Source organism: Corythoichthys intestinalis, chromosome 19 (genome assembly GCF_030265065.1).
Source record: "Corythoichthys intestinalis isolate RoL2023-P3 chromosome 19, ASM3026506v1, whole genome shotgun sequence".
Taxonomy (NCBI): Eukaryota; Metazoa; Chordata; class Actinopteri; order Syngnathiformes; family Syngnathidae; genus Corythoichthys; species Corythoichthys intestinalis.
Window position 1 is genome coordinate 25,574,631 of NC_080413.1, and position 20,312 is coordinate 25,594,942.

Sequence of the window (20,312 nt, forward strand, 5' to 3'; positions counted from 1 at the left end):
TGTCCCTGCTGAAGAAAAGCAGGCCCAAACCATGATGCTGCCACCACCATGTTTGACAGTGGGGATGGTGTGTTCAGGGTGATGAGCTGTGTTGCTTTTACGCCAAACATATCATTTTGCATTGTGGCCAAAAAGTTCAATTTTGGTTTCATCTGACCAGAGCACCTTCTTCCACATGTTTGGTGTGTCTCCCAGGTGGCTTGTGGCAAACTTTAAATGAGACTTTTTATGGATATCTTTGAGAAATGGCTTTCTTCTTGCCACTCTTCCATAAAGGCCAGATTTGTGCAGTGTCCTATGGACAGACTCTCCTACCTCAGCTGTAGATCTCTGCAGTTCATCCAGAGTGATCATGAGCCTCTTGGCTGCATCTCTGATCAGTTTTCTCCTTGTTTGAGAAGAAAGTTTGGAATGACGGCCGGGTCTTGGTAGATTTGCAGTGGTCTGATGCTCCTTCCATTTCAATATGATGGCTTGCACAGTGCTCCTTGAGATGTTTAAAGCTTGGGAAATCTTTTTGTATCCAAATCCGGCTTTAAACTTCTCCACAACAGTATCTCGGACCTGCCTGGTGTGTTCCTTGGTTTTCATAATGCTCTCTGCACTTTAAACAGAACCCTGAGACTATCACAGAGCAGGTGCATTTATACGGAGACTTGATTACACACAGGTGGATTCTATTTATCATCATCGGTCATTTAGGACAACATTGGATCATTCAGAGATCCTCACTGAACTTCTGAAGTGAGTTTGCTGCACTGAAAGTAAAGGGGCCGAATAATATTGCACGCCCCACTTTTCAGGTTTTTATTTGTTAAAAAAGTTTAAATTATCCAATAAATGTTGTTCCACTTCACGATTATGTCCCACTTGTTGTTGATTCTTGACAAAAAAATTAAATTTCATATCTTTATGTTTGAAGCCTGAAATGTGGCAAAAGGTTGCAAGATTCAAGGGGGCCGAATACTTTTGCAAGGCACTGTATTATTTCTGCTCTCACCAAGCTTCTGCAAATAGAAATAGTTACGATTCCTCCCATTGCCCCAAAAGATTTTTTATCAGGTTCATTTGCAGGCATTAACCTGAGAAGGCTGTTTTGTCTAAACGTGCCTTATACCTCAGACCAGCACGTTGCATACCCCACCTCTTAACTTCCCATTTCAACAAAGTGAGGACAATTGGCTGCAGAAAATGGATAGCTGAGACTGTTAAGGTCAACAGACAAGTATAAACTAGGAATGTCCCGAGCCGATCACGTAATCGGAAACCGGGCCGATCGCGGCATTTTTCAGAGGATTGGAATCGGGTTTTTAATTTAAAAAATGTTTGTTTTTTCTGCTTCATGCCCGTACAGCGCCACAGCCTCTCACCCTCCGCCCTGATAAGTACAGTGATCCCTGGCTACTTCGCGCTTCAAACTTCACGTCCCCAGTCCATCGAGGATTTTTTTTTTTTTTTCAATTAAAAAAAAAAAAAAATTACACGAGCTGTCCTGAGCCGATCGTGTAGTCTCCCTCTCCCTGCCCTTCGTTGGTCAGGCAGTGCACTGGAGTTGCTTATTAAAGTTAACGATGATTGACAGATGTTTAATGTTTGATCATGCCAGAGAAGTGAACTTCAAAGCGCAGCATGCGTCAATCATCATTTAACTTGTTAAACAGTTGCTGTGGCAACTTATTGCGTGTAAGTGTGTAGTTTGAGTGGACTCATTCAATGAAGCACTTAATAAAACCAAGCATTTTTCTGCTTTATTCTCGTTTAAAAATAACCTGATGGGACAGTAACATGTTTCAAACTTATCATAATTATTACATTTGAAGTGCTTAAAAACATTTATTAAAAAAAATACATAAAAGTTTTTTTAAAATTATACTTCGGATAAAAAAGTCAAAAAACGTCTCTCAACACAAAAAAAATATATATACATTTGTGCTACTTTGTGGTTTTTCACTTAACGCCAGGGGTCGCGTAACCGAATATTTTCCGTCGTTGACCGTTTTTTTTAAACGGTGACGGAAAAAACTGAAGTCCATCCGTCATTTTGACAGGTTGCAATTCACACCCCAGACCACAGGGTGGCGAGTGAGCATATTAATTAGCTATTGTCTCTCTTGATGCATGACGTCGTTGGCCTTACTCGGAAAAATGTCAAGGCAACTGAGTGTTTGCCTGGCACGGCCAGACTGTTCTCCCTGTATTTTTCAAATACTGAGAGAAAAGTCTGGGACACAGCCTCTCGAGTAGGTACAAAATCAATCGACAAATCAGATTTGTTTATTTGCGTGACGTGTTCTTCACGAGCAACGTCACTCTTGCGCGCCGGAAGTCGTCTCTACAACAACACGGATGGCGGGAGAGCCGAGAATATGTTCCAATCCGCGGTAAATTCAGTTTTAAATGAGCTAAAACACATCGACACGAGACATTGACAACAGTCTGTCTCGCGCTAGCCATGTTGAATAAACTCCGTTCTCCTCGTATGTTTTCTTCCGCGCGCAAGTCCCTCGTCCTGCCCTTGTCGCTTTGCTAACGGCACGTCTGCCTGTCGCTGATTGGTGCACTCCGCTGTCTGTCTGCCTCTTGTTAAGCTTGTTCGGACAGAATATTAATTAAAAATGAATGAAAACTAAATACTATTGAATATGTCATTATTATCATTTTAAAAATGTAAGTGACGGGTAAAAATAGATTATGACCGGATTTTTATGACACTGTCAGTCAAAATGACAGACAACGAAAAAGTCTAGCGCAACCTCTGCTTAATGCGGCGGGTTCTGGTCCCCATTAACCGCAAAAAAGGAGGAATCACTGTAGTGCGGCCAAACTGTCTAATTTGCGTTTGGTACTTAAAGTTGACGATGATTGACAGGTTTGTAGCTTTGATCTTGCCAGAGAAACTTCGTAGCTCTATGATCAAAGGCACAAATGGGTTAATCATCGTTAAACTTGCGCAAGTGTGCTGTGGCAACTCATTGTGCATGTGAAAGGCTGTTCTCAGCAACGTGAGTGGGCTTACTGAATGAAGCATTTAATGAAGACAAGCATTTTCTACGTTATTCTTGTTTAAAAATAATTCACATTTTGATGGCGGCACGTTTGTAACTTTAGTTCAAAAACAACAAAGGAAAAACCCAAACTTTTTTTTTTTTTGTATCAGATCGGAACACTGTATCGGCAGATTCTCAGGGGCAAAAATATGCGATCCGGACATCCCTAGTATAAACACCCTCATTTTTTTTCCTGCCTGCATTTATGCTAGATTACAGATTGATATTTCTTATTCCCTATTCATTATCTGATATTTAACAGATGTGTACCTACCAACTGAGACTGATCCTGGACGGCGAGCACTTTGCGAAGGAACTGTATGACAGCCAGGTCTAATTTCCTTCTTGAAAAACATCTGTCTGGACTGGATATCAAAGCTTTTAAGGTCTTCTGTTGTACCTCAAACATCAATTTTTGGACTGCTGAGTTGACAACCTCTGTGCACACAGGGTGGATTCAGTTCCCACTCTGTGTTAACGTCATTGTGAATAGATGTCTGCCTCTATACATGCCCTATGATTGACTGGTGACCTGTCCAGGGTGAAGTCAGCTCCTTCCTTTGTACGATAATGGAAAATTGTATTACGTGGGTGGTTAGACATTCATATAATGATGATCAGAGAGTGTGTAACATTGTTAAAACTGCTTTAATAGGTACGTATGTCCTACATACAATTGGCCCTTTTTAATTGAAAGCAAAAAAATGATGTACAAAAGGCTGTATTGTTCTACACCACATCACTGTGTCAAATTACATGTATACACTCTCACATGAACAACTTTCATTTTTTTAGATGCATTGAGTAAGAAACACCAATCTAAGCAGCCATTTTTAGTTTAACAAGCAAGGCCCAACATGAAAACTGTCTCGTGTCGCAATGGTAAATGTCATGGCATTCCTACACACTTGTACATTGATTTGTTCTTCTCATGACAGACTACGCAATATGGAGAAATAACTGCATGCAAGATGACAAAAGTTGTCAAGTGCATTATGGAACTCGGAAATAAACTAAAACTGGGTGAAGTTTTTAAAATACTTGAGTTTTCAATGTACAAAAATGTACCTGACTGCATCTCCTCCTTTAGTAACAAGAAGAAACTGAGTTTTTGAGACCTTCCTCTGGGCGCTCTAAAAATCACTAACTGGGCACTAAGTAAAACAATGTTTTCAACAGCATGGGTTATAGATGAGTACACGTACCTTGGAGTGAGATTACTCTGTAGGTATATGGCATTGGGGAAGACATCGTGGCTCAGGAGGAAGAATAATTGAATTACAGATACTGTAAGTGGCCTTGCTTTCGTATAAAAAACCCCCATTAAACATAATGACAAAAAAAAAACGTACCTATCTGTCCAATCTTGATATTTTCCTAAGAAACAGTGTTGAGCTTTTACAAACCTCTCCTAACATATTTAAGAGGTGACTTAATGTTGGGTTTCAGTTGAAGGAGAACGGGAGCGAGAACGACACTGAGGGCCGGGGTCTTTTTCACGTGGAGAAACTGGAGTAGGTGTAGCAGATTTAGAGTGTTTGCTTGGATCCAGTGATTTGGTGTTAGGGGAGGATTTGCCACTTGTGGGGGAGTGGCTGTTGGAGCGACTGTGGGTTTTGGCCCGGCTGCCAGAACGCCTAGGACTTCCGGTGCGCCTGGGACTGCTGGAGCGTCTGGGACTTCCGGATGAGGAGCGATCACGGGACCTGGATCGTGAACGGGAGCGGGACCGAGATGAACTCCTTGAGCGGGAACGACTTTTTGACCTCAAGAAAGCAACAACAGTGACAAATAACTTTGAGTAGGCATGTAAAGCATATGTATTTATGTCAGTTGGTGGTTGGCAACATCTAAGGGCACTTTCACATTCGACTAGGGCTGCAGCTATCGAATATTTTAGTAATCGAGTAATCGACTGAAAAATTCTATCGATTAATCGAGTAATCGGATAAAACAAATATATTTTTAGGTGAAGAGCAATTATAAAGATACATGAGAAAACAAGACATTTCAACTAATCTTGAACCATTTTCAGTCAATCAATGTCTTTATTTTCGATGTATATTGTTGAAAACAGCCAACAATTGATAGATGTAACTAGAATTAAAAAAAAAAGACTAATTCACTGCTTTCACTCAAAAAACCTTTAGATCTTATTTAACCCCCCCAAAAAAAAAAACAAAAAAAAAAATATATATATATATATATACACCCTACCCACCGACGTCACAAAATCACATGATCGCTGTATTGTTCCGCCCCTTTGTCCGTCATTTTGTGTCTGTATTATCAATGGTCCCAATTGATCGAGCAATTTATAATGCATTTCATGGAAGACCCGGTGCTTTCGGATGCCGTAAACTCACTGGCTGCGTTGCATAAAAGGCGTTATGTGGAAAACCTTCAGTTTATCCATTCGCCAGATCCGTATTTGATGCCTAAATCGATGTTTTTCGACCCGCTGTCTTCGCCGTATTTGCCTGACATCTGCTAGCTACCCTGATATTTACAACTATCTTGTCCACACAAAATCAGCCTATTCTCACGAAAGTTTGAAAAACTTTAAGAGCTTGGAGGCTTATAAATACTTCGTTGCTGGTTGGGTGAAACAGGTCCTCGTCCACGAAAATTCGGCAGGAATCTATCTTGTGCTTGGAAAGGTGAGTTACGAAATTTTCAATTCAAAATCTTTTGTTCTTGCTAACATCCACTGTCAAGTCTAATGTATTTCATGTCATTTGTCAATGGAGCTAGGGCTTTTAATGTTTATATGGTTTAGCGATAGCACTCTCACTACATACATACGTGTATGTTGTCGGCGATTAGCCTAGCAATGATCTTAATTGTGGTTGTCAGCCCAAAACCCTCTAAATATATATTAAATACATTTTACCAGATATAAAATGACTACTACATAATCTGTGGTAATCGTTTGGAGCCCAGTTTCTCGTCGAATTGCAGCAGCCCATCTCGCTCTCTCCTCTCCAGGTCTCTCGGAATCCGGTAGAACTTCAAGTCTCTCCGTCTATCTTCTCTGTTATTGCAACCGGCCGCCACACACGCCTTCAACATTTTGATTATTAATGTTAACGAGCAGAAAAACACACCGTAAATAGGAGGAATGTACGTAGCCGTAACAGGTAAACACGATGTGTTGACGGACAATTGGGCGGCACCAGTCAGGAGGGCCGAGTTGTGACGTCACGTGGGTAGGGTCTATATATATACACACACACCTAAAAATGCTGTTACGCTTGATAACACACATCACTTAAAAGTTAGGATTTTTCCCCCCATGTTTCAATTCAATGACTACTGAGCTAAAATTGATAGTTAGCATTATTGAGTTTTTATTTTACACCCTCATCACTCCACAACGCTATGTTATGTTAAAGCCTTTATGTAAGACACGTTAGCCACGCATCGACAGTGGTCAGAATTAATAGAAACCTAGCCTTCCGCAGGGCTAACTTTACGTGAGCTTGTGACAGTAACGTTAATCTTATTTACTAGCGCTTAGCGCTCTACTGCTTTAAGATGGCGGCTGTTTACTAACGCTGCCCAGACGCGACTGAGTCTGTCATTTGGCATCTTGTTCAACATACATGTGATCTCTATGAGACTCATCAGATGTTACCTGCTATCAACGTAGCATCGTGCGGACTAGTATTTAGTAACGTTGGCGTCGTTTGTAGCGGCTGTCGGCTGATGTAATTTTTTTTTTTTTTTTTTTTTTGCTGCTTCCTCTACGCACGTGACATCAGCGCGTTGTCCTGCATTAAAAGTAGTCCGAGCAAAACGTGATGCTTAGAGCTGTCAAAATAAACGATTACTTGAGGCGAATAAAATTACACGGATCAGTTTTTAAACTCCAGTTACTCGAGTATTTGTTTCAGCTCTACATTAGACCAAGAGGACTAAGGTCCGGTTGAAGAGATACCTCGCAACAACGCTTGCAAATGACTTGTTGAAAAGGTTCAGTATGCCAACCTAACTTTCCAAGTAGCATCACGTGGACAAAAGGGACACTCATTCATTGGACAAATTCAAAAGAGGAGATACCTCTTTCCTGGGAGGGGACAGAGCGTGGCGCATGACAGCAGCTGCACGTAATGTAGAATAAGCACACCCTGGTCCTCTTGCATTCAGAAGCGAAGCAGGGTGCGCTTAAAGCGGACCGAGACCCACGATTTTTGAGGGGACCTGAGTACGTTTGTTTAGGCCGAACTAGAGTTCCAATGCACGTTCACATTTACAAAACGAAGCGGACTATCTGAGAAAAAGAACTCTGGTCCGTTTAAAAAGGACCAAACAGTCCTAGTGTGAAAGCGCCCTAAATAGTCTCCAGGTAAGGTAGGTCAGTTAAACTGGGAGTAATATGATAATTCGGCAAACTTTACCGATTATCTATTTGGACCACTCTCCCAATGTAAAGAATCACATGATATCCAGGTATTTAAAATGAAATAACACTGCATTTAATTTCTTCTGCAGTGATACTTAAGATTAGTCTAATATTGTTTATTGCATCAAATGTTATATATTGTTGACACTTGGATTGGCCATCGAGCATCGATGGGATCCGGTTCTAACAGTCCAATGCTCTCGGAACCGTTCAAATTTTTAAATTTCGATTCTCGCCGAGCAGAAAAAAACTGCTGCCGAAAACCACGAAGAAGACAACAACAAACAACAAGAAGTGTGTGTTTGTGCATTGCAAATTGATTACAAGCATGGACACTGGGCGGCGGCGTTCAAACGTTTGGCCATAGACTTCATAGTGATATTGACGGGACACATTCCACAGACACTGCACCACGCCTTCAAGTAGGGGGGACGTCCCACAGTCCGCTTCAGTTATTCGCAGCCGGTCGCAGTTATTCAACACATGCAGCGATTCAACTCCGGCTTTAGGTTGAATAAGTACGAAAGCTGTACCGCATACAAACAGGAGTGATTTGTTCGAGGATTCAAGGTAATTATTATATTTTTCGTACCATGCATGCATTTTGAAACTAGGGCTGTCCCAAACGACTAATTTTCTCCCGATTAGTCAGCCGACTATTTTTACGATTAGTCGACTAATCTTATAATTTTTTTAATGTATTTATTTATTTATTTTTTTTTTTAACTAATTTGGCAATTAAATTTTTGTTGATGCTTATCAATTCACAAAAACATTTTGGAACACTTAAATTCTTTATTAAAGCACAAATAAACAGATAAATAACAATAATAACTCACAAATAAACAATGAGTTCAAATGCTGATAGGATTAACTTGTGCAAAAGAATGGAATGTCAACAGATTCAGAACACTGACTTCACCTTTCCAACATGATTCAAAACAATTCTTTAAAAAATACCTAGCATTAATATTATAGTATAGTGTAGTACTATATGTAATCGTATTATAATAATTATTCATTGCCAATCAGACTTTTCATAAAGGGTGTCATATTAAAGGTATTCTTAGTGTAGAATCTGAAGTATGTGGGATTAACTCCAGAAATCATTATTTATATGACAAACATGACGTGCTTTTATTTTGAAATGCTCACCGGAAGTACGTTCGCTAAACCGCTAATTTAAGCTTTACACTCCGCAAAAAAAGCACTTTTTGTCATTGCATGTGGTGTCAGTAATAGATTTTTTTCCTTTTGCAAATGCTGTTAACCAGCGATTTTTCATGTTTGAAGTGTCACCTTTTAACTGCAAGTTTTGGAGAAGGCTGCCTGTTTTATACTGTAGCTGGCTAAAGTAGGTCGTCTTTTTTCCCCATTCACCTCAATGTAGCAATGCTAACGTATATAGTGTTTAATATAGAAGTGTTTTCTCCTATTTTGTATGGCTGAACTTTAATTCTACAGCGTGTTGATGACAGAAAAGAACTGGAGTCTCATATGCCAGCAGCACGCATGCAGAAATGCATGCGCGCGCAGCGATAAAACGCAGCCTTGAAAATGTCCGCCCGCATTTTTATTTACCATGCGATAAATTGACTCATTGCATATCGCGACAGGCTAAGCAACTTCAATAAAACATGTCGTTAGTTAGTTAGTTAGTTAGTTAGTTAGTTAGTTAGTTAGTTAGTTAGTTAGTTAGATGGACTTACAAACTGGGTGACGGCGCTTGAGGTGTTTATTCACGGCCGACGTGCAGCCAAGCTTGGCATCGAAGAGACAGGACACAACAGTGTACCCTCCTTTGTTTCTTTAAAAATAAGTCAATGTTTTGGACTCTGGTGCGCTTTTTTGGCTTTGTGCCGCTTTCCCCGCCAGTATACCAAGCGTCCGACATTATGAACTTTCCACGCACATATTTTTTTAACCCTTCATTAACCGTCGACGGGATGTTGAGCTCGTCGACGGATTTACGTCATCGATGACGTTGACTATGTCGACTAGTCGGGACAGCTCTTATTTGAAACGTGAAAAAAATCAATGGGAGAAGTTAACCGGTACGGCAGTGGCATCATAATTCGCAATATTTACGATTATATTTAAATGCTAACTGCCCGTTTTTTTTGCTTTTAACCAAGAATCGAGACTGTTTTATGTTGATATCTATAAAGAATTCAGGGATTTACCGTAATTTCCGGACTATTGAGCGCCCCTGATTACAAGCCTCACCCAGTACATTTTTAAAGGAAAAAACATTTTGTACATGCATAAGCCTCTCCGGTTTATAAGCCGTATGTGCCCACATAGTAACATGAGATATTTATGAAGAAATACACAGAACTTTCTGAGTTTTGATAACATACTTTAGCGAATCGGGTTATAAATATAGCACGTGACTTACGGGAGTAAGGGAGGTGCGGAAGAGCGAGAGACGTGCCTTCCTGTTGTTGTGGGGGTGTGTGCACGTCAGGTGCTGCAGACAGCAGTCGTGTGTTGTTCCACGAGTTTCCAAAATAAAGAATTGCAACCTAACTAAGGGGGTGACTCTTTGTCAATGTTACAATACCTTAAATTTGCTTTCCAAAGAGCGCCAGCAAAACGGCACTTAGCTGACTCGTCAAGCTCACTCCTAAGCGTGTATCGTCCTCTTTGTCACGCAGCAGACCGGCTTTTCGAAACCCGTTGGTGATGGTGGATTTTTTTTTACACTGCTCCACGCTGTCAGACTTGTGCAAAAGTTGCTCTTCGCGTGTGACCAGTTTTGGTAAACGATCTCTCATCCAAGCCTTCAGTTCCACTCGGCACGTCGTATCCATTTCTATCATTTTCCATGATGTGGGTCTGCTAATTTTACTAATGCACAAAGATGAGGGTCTACTACTTTTATTCGTGCACAAACTTAAGATACGGGTAAGAGTGCTAACTAGAGTCTTCCTCGACACATATATTCCACGTGTTTTACGCTTACATTTTATGCTCGAGCGCTCCTGACGGTCGTTAGAAAAATTGATAAATTGGCCGCATCACTGCATACGCCGCAGGATTCAAAATGAGGGAAAAAAGTAGCGGCTTGTAGTCCGGAAATTATGGTAAGCATTTATTCACAAGAATTGTCAATGTAAAAAGCTTTTTTGTGATGATAAAGCGGCGCTTCAGTGGCTTAAAGACGAACAGCATATTTGACATATTTGCATAACATAAATGCTAACTGCCCGGTTCTTTGCTCTTTTAACAAAGAATCGAGACTGTTTTACGTCCATATCTATAAAGAATTCAGGGATTTAAGCATTTATTCACAAGAATTTTCAACGTAAAAAGCTCTTTGTCTGTGTTTCCACTTGGTCAGCTTTGACGGCGATAGGCCCCCTATTAATCGGCCCCGCGCCCTTTGTCCCGTCAATATCATTATGAAGATGATATGGCTGGATGGATGGAATAGTCCGAGAATAAGTCGTATTATTACGTCTGGCTGCGGTAGATATCACATGTATATAGAACTAGATGCGAAATGACAGACTCGGCGGCGTTAGCACATGTATAGAGAACTAGATGCGAGTAACAGACTCGTCGGTGTTAGTTAACAGCCGCCATCTTAAAGCAGTAGACTTCTCAGTCTATATAACCTATATAGGCAGCTACGTACTTAACATAGCGTGTTGCTGCCTCCGTTTAAATCAAGAGTATTAAAAGAGCATCAAATTATAATCATTAGAAGAATTTATACTAATGCTGTCGTCGTAGCTACCAGCTAAGGTAAATGTATGGCAAAAGAATGTGTGGAAAAAATGTTTCTCTGTCAGCTTTTGAAAAATAAACATCGTTGTGAAAGTGCACTCCTGTGGAAAGAAATTTCATCACATGCAAGTTCAAAGAGTGATATTTACATACAAGTTAAAAATAGCCCTGTGAGAAGTTTATATAATTTTAAAAAATCATCGAGAAGTTATAAAATTAACATGAACTATGCAATTTTTTTGACCCTGCCTTTTCTTTTGGGGGGGGACCCTGCCTCTTAAAAGAATCAGAATCGAGAATCGTTCGGAACCGGAATGGAAATGAGGAATCGGCATCGTTCAATTTAAAACGATGCCCAACCCTTGTTAGCAAACAATTTTGTGTTGACAAGAAGTAAACCTCGTGCAAATCAGTTTAGAAATGGCCAAGTTATGATTTAATTTCTATTTCCTTGCATAAATTTTACCGGGAATGTTGACATGGCCGACATCTAGGCACATTGGTCAGCCAAGCTAATACAGCGAGCTGGCATAGTGCGCCTTCATATCTATGGTTAAACCGAACTTTAATCCAGAAATTGTTCGTAATTGGCCAAGGCAAATGCAAGAGCTTTCACAGAGGTTGCCATCTTGTTTTCAGACTTCGTCAATTTCCCAGCTAATATAGTCAATAGTTAGGCCAGTACGTAGTAAGAAATTAGTTAGGTCGGCTTGCCCGTAGGAAAAACAATAATTAAACTGGCTGGCCAGTTACAGTTGTTGGTTTGTACACAGTGGGTGCCCACGTTTTTCATGAAAACTACATATTAATGTAAATCCTCATGTAAACTCACCTCTTCTTGCCTGCCTCAACAAGCTTTATTTTCCTGCCATTGATCTCCTTCCCAGACAGTTTTTCAAGAGCATTTTGCATGTCGCTGTTAGAGGCAAACTCCACCACCCTAGAAAGATCATAAGGCATTTTTGGGTTATCACACTGCTACGTTTTTTTTCCGAGAAAAAAACAAAACAAAACAAAAGACAACAACTCACCCTTCATTGAGTTTAGGCCGATGTGCATCAGCAAATGTCACCTCTCCAGCTTGCCTCATGAAATCTTTCAGATCCTAAACATGCAACCAGTGGTTAACGTAAGGAGAGACTCGGGACAGAGAGTCAAAACACATAAGACAGGATTGATTTGGTCAAAAGGAAAGATGTTAAGATTGCATCTACTAAGGCTACACAAATGGGGCCAGGAACCTCAAATCTATCAACCAGTCGTGTCTTCAACACGAGCTGTTTTTGGACCGAAAACACAGTTTTGTTAAGTTTAGGACCAGCCAATTTATCAAGTTTTGAGATTCCTGGGCCACCTTCTAATTAGAACTACAGACATGAACACCGTCTGCATGAATTAAATGAACTGCAGTGGTGCCACAAGGGCAGAATTTGGCACAACGAGCCCTGTTTTATCAGGGCTCCGCACCGGGACCGCCCATGCCTCGGCACCTCGCCATGGCAAAGAGAGTGAACAGGGTGGAAGAGAGGAAACTACTACCTGAGAGCGAAACCTTTTGGGGTAACAGCAGATTATATCCACGGGCACCTGGGAGGCATTCACACGCTCTCGCTCTCTCTCTCGCGATGAACACCAGAGTAGGGAGGGGATGGGGCATATCGATCAATCGAAGCTTCTCAATTTAACGAACCATCGATCAACGCGGCCATCGACTCGCTCTCTCTCCTCTGCTTTCTCTCTGCCAACCCTCTGTTTCCTCTCCCTCGCCACCCACTGCCTTGGACAGAGGGCGTCGCGAGCGAAGGGGCCACCAGCGCTTCCCCCGAGTGAGGAGTGAACGTTCACATGACCAGCAGGCTTCAACTAGTAGAAGTAGGACAGACTGGCTCAACCCAGACAGAAGGACCCAGAAGGGGTTAACTCCACCATAAGCGAGCTCTTCCACATGACACAACAGTCAGGCTGGCAAATAAAGGGGTGAAGAATTGGTTAAAATTGGAACATAAGAACAGATAAGTTTTGCTGTTTTGAGTTCAAACTTAATTTGTACTAAAATAGATCTTAAAAATATAAATGTGGCGTAATTGTATTAGCAAATTTAGGCAAAACTACAGTAGTATTTTAAGCAGAAATTCTACATTTACAAGAATTATTATTTGAGGCCTTATGATGTTGCTCAGAAATATCATTGCTTGCTTTGAATTCAAAACTTGTGGCTATACTGACCTGCCAGCTGACACGGGACGACAAGTTCTCCACAATCAGACGGTTCTCAGTACGCATCGGAGGCGGGTTTCGACTGAAATGGTAAAAAAACGTCAGGGAAATTGCTATAACAGGTTTATAAAATTAAAATGAAGCATGACAATGTTATACCTCCGATTGTTCTGAGCGCCTCGACCGTACCGATCAGGAAAGCGGCTTCCTTCACCACCGCCAACTCCTCCTCTCCCTCCTCGATTGGCACGTAGACGTACACGAGCATGCTCTATAGTCACCCTGGCATCATGAACAATGAAAAAAAAACTGCTTTTTAGTACTTGGAAAGTTCTCGACATTTGATCGAGTTTGATTACCTTCATCACAGGACAAGATTACTTGGTACTAGCTTCCCCTGCTATATTGCGATTCATTGCTGGCAGCCCCATTATGTTGTATGTCGTTTGCCATTTGATAAATTATTTTAAATTGGCCTGCAACAGGGTTGTTTTTTGGCAGCTCTTTTAATTTTCGTTTGTCTTTTGGGTGATAATACTTATTAGTCTTAAGTCATATTTTAGTAATCGCAAAATGTGTTTGTCTTTGTCCAGTCATAGACTTCACTATGAATTGATGGGACATGTGGCATGAGGCTGATTCATAGGAGGCCAATTTTTTTTTTTTTTAAAAACCCTAAAATTCAAATACTTTCAAATCCAAAGCTGGTACTGACCTAAAACCAAAACAGGCACCTACCTTAGGCTTATATGAGTCTCCATGAGCAGTGGCATCAAAAAAGTCAAAGTCGTTCCCTAATAAGATCCCGATTCATTTTTTTTTTTTTTTTTATAACAAATCTTAAAATGGCTATAAAATTCTCTAAAATTCTTATTCTACGCTAGATGCACAAAAATCACCAAATGCAGATATAATCACCTGTATTTTCAGGATCAATAGGAATATTTAGCATATCATATAATTTTTTTGCCCGAAATAGTGATTTATTTATTTTTGTGTGCAAATTTGACACTGTTTGAAACTGTTTTCAACAGCTAATAATTTACTCAGTTTTCACATCAGAAACGTAATCCTTGAGGAAAGCATGCAGAATCAATTACAAATAATATTAAAATAAATGATAAACTCTATATACAATCACAACTTATTATTTATTACTTATGAAGTCTATGGTCTAGTTTTTGTTGACAAAAACTCAAGACTATTTTAGGGCACAAATCGTGGGGTGCCTAAGATGGCACACCCCTACTCACAGGAAAACAAAAAAAGACATCATATAGTCTTTTATATTCTCTGAGGCAATTATTTTCTATTTGACAAAAACATGCTTATGTTTCCTAAATGTTGCATGCCAGAAGTTACCCACCCCAGCATGAGAATGTGCACAATGGTTAACCATTATTAATGACAGCAACAACTGCTCACCTCTCATTACACAGTTCTTTTCCATCAAGGTCATATACAGCATCTTCCGCATCTCTTGGATCTTCAAATTCCTGCAACAAATAAAGGACATTACATTCTGATGAAGATGTTAAAAAAAAGTTTTTGTTGTTGAGAAGGTTTTGCCAATTTCACTAACACAAACACAGCGATCAGCCCTTTTAAATCGCCAGGAAATCAGTGGTTTCTTAAAACCTTGTTGAATTGGGTTGAATATGTGTAAGGTGGAAGACGGCAATATTTAGGATTTTTGTTGCATTTAGCAGGAAACACTATCTTGAAACTTTACGACAATGTGCGTCTGCGATGGTTAGTCAGCGCAAGTCCCGTAAACTTGTGATGAAGCCATTCTATGACAGCCATTTTTAAAACCTAAAAAGACCAAGCCGTATTTCCAGCAACATGAAATATGACACGCAAAGGGCCTGTTGTGGAAAAGCAGATTGTCAGACAGGTTGTCATTGCAATCCACTGTCCTGCATGATTAATAATCAATATTTGTTTACACTGTGCTGAGTAGCACATTTACAAAGCCAAGCAAACATGTTTTTGGACCGTGGCAGCACAGAGAATAACGTGCCCACAAATAGTAGCACGAACTGGGGAGAAACACATTCTGACCTACTGGAACATTGTCAAAATAGCTAGACTTCTTATTTTTACACTACTGAAGACGCCCCAGGAAAGAACGCTGTACTAATGGTTCCAAAGCCACAAGCTTGTGCATGTTCGAAAGGATCACGGAGTGAGGTTTAGTAATTAAAGATAAAAAATCTTCTCAATTGTTGCGTGCCGTATGCCTTGAGTGTTCCAACATAAAAGTACGGGAGAACAGGGTTGTCAGATTTTACACTCTTCCATATCTTCCAACCAAGTGGAATAGAGTGGTACCTCTCTACGTACTGAATTTTCAGGTTAAGACACACCTCAACAGGAAAATATTGCCTCATGTTGCGAAGGAAATTTCAGGATAAGAAAGTCAAAAATACAGTATGGCTAGTGCTTGCAGCTCACAGAGTTTATTGAATGTAACATACTTAGAGCTGCTCTGCCATTTGCTATTGCCTAGCATTCCTGCCATCCAATTGGCAATGAGTGACGTCTACCGTATGTGTATGTGTGTATCCCACCATCCTCTTCATTTGCCCCTCGTGTTCCAACAGGCTTACATGAGTGTACTTTTATTCTTTACTCTATTCTTGGTTTTTTACATTATGCACAACTCTGAGTTTATGTTTATTGTGCAATAACCTAATTGGAACTTGTATTTGTTACATATTTTGATGCATTTTTATGTATCATAAAAGATTTATGTGTGAATTTTGGGGGGCTTCAAACAGATAAGGGCATTTACCGCAATTTTCGCAATATAAGGCGCCACACACCAAATGTGACACAAAAACGGCATTTTTGTTTATAGATAAGCTGCACAGGACTATAAGCTGCAGCTGTCTTCACTGTATTATAAGATATTTACACCAAAAGATACTAACCGATAACACTTTATTTGACAGCGGCATCATACCACTGTCATAAAACCAAATTAACCACCATGAAGCTTTGACTCAATTGGCTGCAAAGCTTAATTGCTTCAAGAAGGTTTATTTGGTCATTACTGCTCCCTTGGGGGAGACAGTCAACATCTGCTGTCAACACTGTTGTTGTCCAACATGCCTCCTAGCATGCATGCAGTGCTCCAGATGTAAATAACAATCAAAGATCATGTTATGTGCTGATTACTTATCCAGTTACTGTTCCAGTTGTTTCATTCATTGCTAGTTATGGCATTTGGTAACACTTGCTGACAGTGGTGCCATACAACTGTGTTACCAAATACCATAACTAGCAATGAATGAAACAACTGGAACAGTAACTGAATAAATAATTAGCACAGAACATGAATTTTGATTGCTATTTAAATTGCAAGTCAACACATGCATCTGGAGGTTCCATGAAAAAAAAACATGATTTAGCATGGGTTATAGATATTAGAGCGCTTATTACACATATTCATTTTGACTTTTCTTTTTACAAATTTGAAAAATAGGTTTCATTAGGACCTTATTTTTCAAATTTTGGGATTCTCTGATAATTGCTTCATGTTGCAGGTATTTAAGGGCTAAGCAACATTACTCCGTGTGACCCATTACTTCCATTTTCTAAAATGGCGACAGTCAACAAAAGAAAAAAGAAAATTGACTGACGGCTTACGCTTCAAGGATAGGTGGAAATTGGACTATTTCTTCACTAAAATACGCAACAACTGTGTCTTGCCTCATTGCAAAGAGGCGATATTACCAAAAAAGACACGTTGACATGTACGACAAGATTACAGGGAAGATACGCAGCGAGAAATTGAAGCAACTTCAAGCTAGTTTAATTTCACAGCAGTAGTATTTCGCAAGAGCCCGAGAGTCGAAAGAGAACGCCACAAAGGCTAGTTGCGAGATTGTTGAAATTATTCATAAAAAAAAAAAATAATAAAGCAAATGTGACACACTGAATGGCTTGCTAAATTTTGCTTAAATATATTGTTCTACATAAAAAGGACGTGAGCCAAGGTCGGCCCCCCACATTTTTACCACGCCAAATCTGGCCCCCTTTGCAAAAAGTTTGGACACCCCTGCTGTAGAGTGATGAGGGTGTAAAATTAAAACATAATAAAGCTAAGTGTCAGTTTTAGCTCAGTAGTCATTACTGAACAAATGTGCTCCAATACAGCAGGTATCATACATTTATTTTGAACACTGCAAAAACTCACAATCCTACCAGTACTTACAGTTTAGACTAACTTAAAACTTAACTTAAACTTAAAAAGAGCGTGACACAAATGGAAATTAAATTGAAACACGTGGGGGAAAACACGTAGCTTTCAAGTGATGTGTGTTATCAAGCGTAATTATATTTTGTTTGTTTGTTTTACATATTTTACATAATTACATGTTTTTTTTTATAAGATCTAGAAGTTTTTTGAGTGAAAGCAGTGAATTTTTTTTTCTAGTCACATCTTAGATGCAATTGTTGGCTGTTTTCAACAATGTACATCGAAAATAAAGACATTGATTGACTGAAAATGGTTCAATATTGGATTCAATGTATTTTTTCTCATGTATATGTATAATTGCTCTTTACCTAATAATAATTTAAAAAAAAATAAAAAAAGTTTTATCCGATTACTCGATTAATCGATAGAATTTTCAGTCGATTACTCGGTTACTAAAATATTCGATAGCTGCAGCCCTACAACCAACCCTGCTCTCCCCTAGATTACTGGTTCTAAAGGGAATACAGTGTATGTTATTTTCAATACATAGTGATATGTTATATTCATTTATAGCACTGTAAGTAGATTGTTTCACCTAGGTCGTTTAAACAAGTAATAAGCAAGGCAAAAAAAGTGTGACCACTTATTCTTTATAGTGTTTATTATACTAAGACACCTATTATTACTAATCTCCTCCAACACACAAAAATGTATGGTTACTTACACCAGGGTACATGTATGTATTTACTTTTGTATCAACTATCTACACAATTGAGTGCTAATTAGCATCTGACATGCTCAGACCGATTCCTTACATACTAGGAGTGGGAACCTCTTGGTACCTCACGATACGATACGGTTTGCGATACAAAGCTCACGATAACGATGATCTGACGATATGGCGATACAATGATTATTGATACAGTGGTCAGGAAATCATTCTAGGATTTTCTACAAACAACTAATAAACAGAAAAACAAGTTTCTGCTGTGAATTGTAATTAGTTTATCACTAGTACACGTCCAATCCATTGGAACTGGGAGGGTGGCAGCGAATGTTCATTCGCTGCCATCCCTCCCACTTCAAACGGATTGAACGTCTATGGCCGTCAGTGGCAGCCAATGCCAGGCAATTTTGGGCCATTTAAGATCATTTACCTGTTGATTTTCAGTTACTTCCTGTTGATTTTGGGGTATTTTATGGGTCACTTCCTGTTCATTTTGAGTTACAGAACAGGACGTGATCTGGGAATCACCCAAATGAATAGGCAGTGACTCAAACTCAACAGAAAATGCCCTGTAAATGCCCTAAAATGAACAGCAAGTGACCTGTAAATTCCCCGAAAAACGGACCGAATGACTGTGAATGCTCTGGTTTCGAATGAACGAACGTTCCCAGTCTAAATGGATTGGGCGTCGAGCACCGTCAATGGCAGCCTTAGAGTTAACTGAGACACTATTATGGTGGAAGATTTTGGTAGAAACTTGATGGTTCCTTTTTTAAAATGTTTAATTTTTTTTTTTAAACATTGACACCTTTTTAAAATTATATTTCGATTCTTGACACATTGACACCTTTTTAAAACTATATCTCGATTCTTGACAGGAGTATATCGATAACCTTTTGGGATACAAAGTAACACGATATATCACCATTTCGATATTTTGTCACACCCCTATTACTTACAATAAAAAATGTCACTCACCACAAAGCCAAAGCCTCTTTTCAGGTCGATGTCACGGATGCGCCCGTATCCTTTGAAGAATCTCTCGACATCCTTCTCCCTTGCCGAAGGGCTGAGCCGACCGATGAATATACGACATCCACTCATCATGAAAACAGTGGCCCTATCTATTAAAAAAGCAACATAACGACAATCGTACAAAATGCTGTAATTGTTTTCCGTACGCAGTAATCGAAGGGTGTCGTTCTGCACGCGATATTGCAACGCTGGCGATAACCAGCGACGCATTTACTTAGCTATGAATTTCACAATAAACCATAAATTCCCTGGAAAGATGTTTTTAATTAGTTAAAATACCTTGGAGTGTCAGGCAGGCTGCCAAGCTTCTTGTTGAGACGCTGAACACAGGACACAAAACAAAATGGTAACCGTGGACCTCCACTGTACACAAACTGTTCACGTGACACTGCAGAAGACGGAAAAAGCCGAAAAATGACGAAGGCTCATTTGTTACGACCAGAGTTGAGTCGTTTCACTATAGATATCACAGATATAGAACTAGATGTGGAAAGTCCGGATTCGGCGGCGTTAGTAACCGGCGGCCATCTTAAATCAGTAAACTGTTTTTGGGACCATTTTTTTATCAGGTGCATTTGCAGGCTGCAATGAACGTAAGTCAGTGATTTTGTTTTCCTAAAATGCGCTTAATTTGGCGAAATGTTGACGGATTTTCAAACTGTTTGATTTATAACAAACCTTATTAACGTGGCTATGATTCAGATTCATGGTTGTTCAAAAAAATGTAGTTAATACACGGCATCGCTGATGTTTATGAAAAACCAATGAGTTTGAAAATTGGTTGAAAATCAAGCAATTTGAAGCTATTACAACCACACGCTCCACTGAAGATGTTACGTTTATAGAATGACACTGACAAAAAACGGCCGACAAGTGATAACGGCTATACCAATTGACTCACAGCGTGTAATTTGCATCTAGTAATATCTATGGGTTTCACAC

The 20,312-nt window shown here is 39.7% G+C and overlaps 2 protein-coding genes across 2 annotated transcripts in view; one reads left to right on the forward strand and one right to left on the reverse strand.

The window, feature by feature from the left end:
* Positions 1-4,361, forward strand: part of slc10a1 (solute carrier family 10 member 1) — a 21,016-nt gene extending 16,655 nt beyond the window's left edge. Inside the window, exon 8 of the mRNA XM_057823364.1 lies at positions 3,310-4,361. Within this exon, the coding sequence (XP_057679347.1) occupies positions 3,310-3,371 (62 nt within the window). The 3' untranslated portion in view covers positions 3,372-4,361. The remainder of the gene's footprint in view (positions 1-3,309) is intronic.
* srsf5b (serine and arginine rich splicing factor 5b) lies at positions 3,677-19,774 on the reverse strand. The gene is made up of 8 exons (XM_057823365.1): positions 19,650-19,774; positions 19,314-19,459; positions 14,827-14,897; positions 13,561-13,683; positions 13,411-13,483; positions 12,216-12,289; positions 12,017-12,124; positions 3,677-4,813 (listed from the first exon to the last, which is right to left on the reverse strand). Exons 2-8 carry the CDS (start codon positions 19,440-19,442, stop codon positions 4,480-4,482), a joined length of 912 nt encoding a protein of 303 aa, XP_057679348.1. The 5' UTR covers positions 19,443-19,459; positions 19,650-19,774; the 3' UTR covers positions 3,677-4,479.
* Positions 19,775-20,312: the final 538 nt, after the last annotated feature.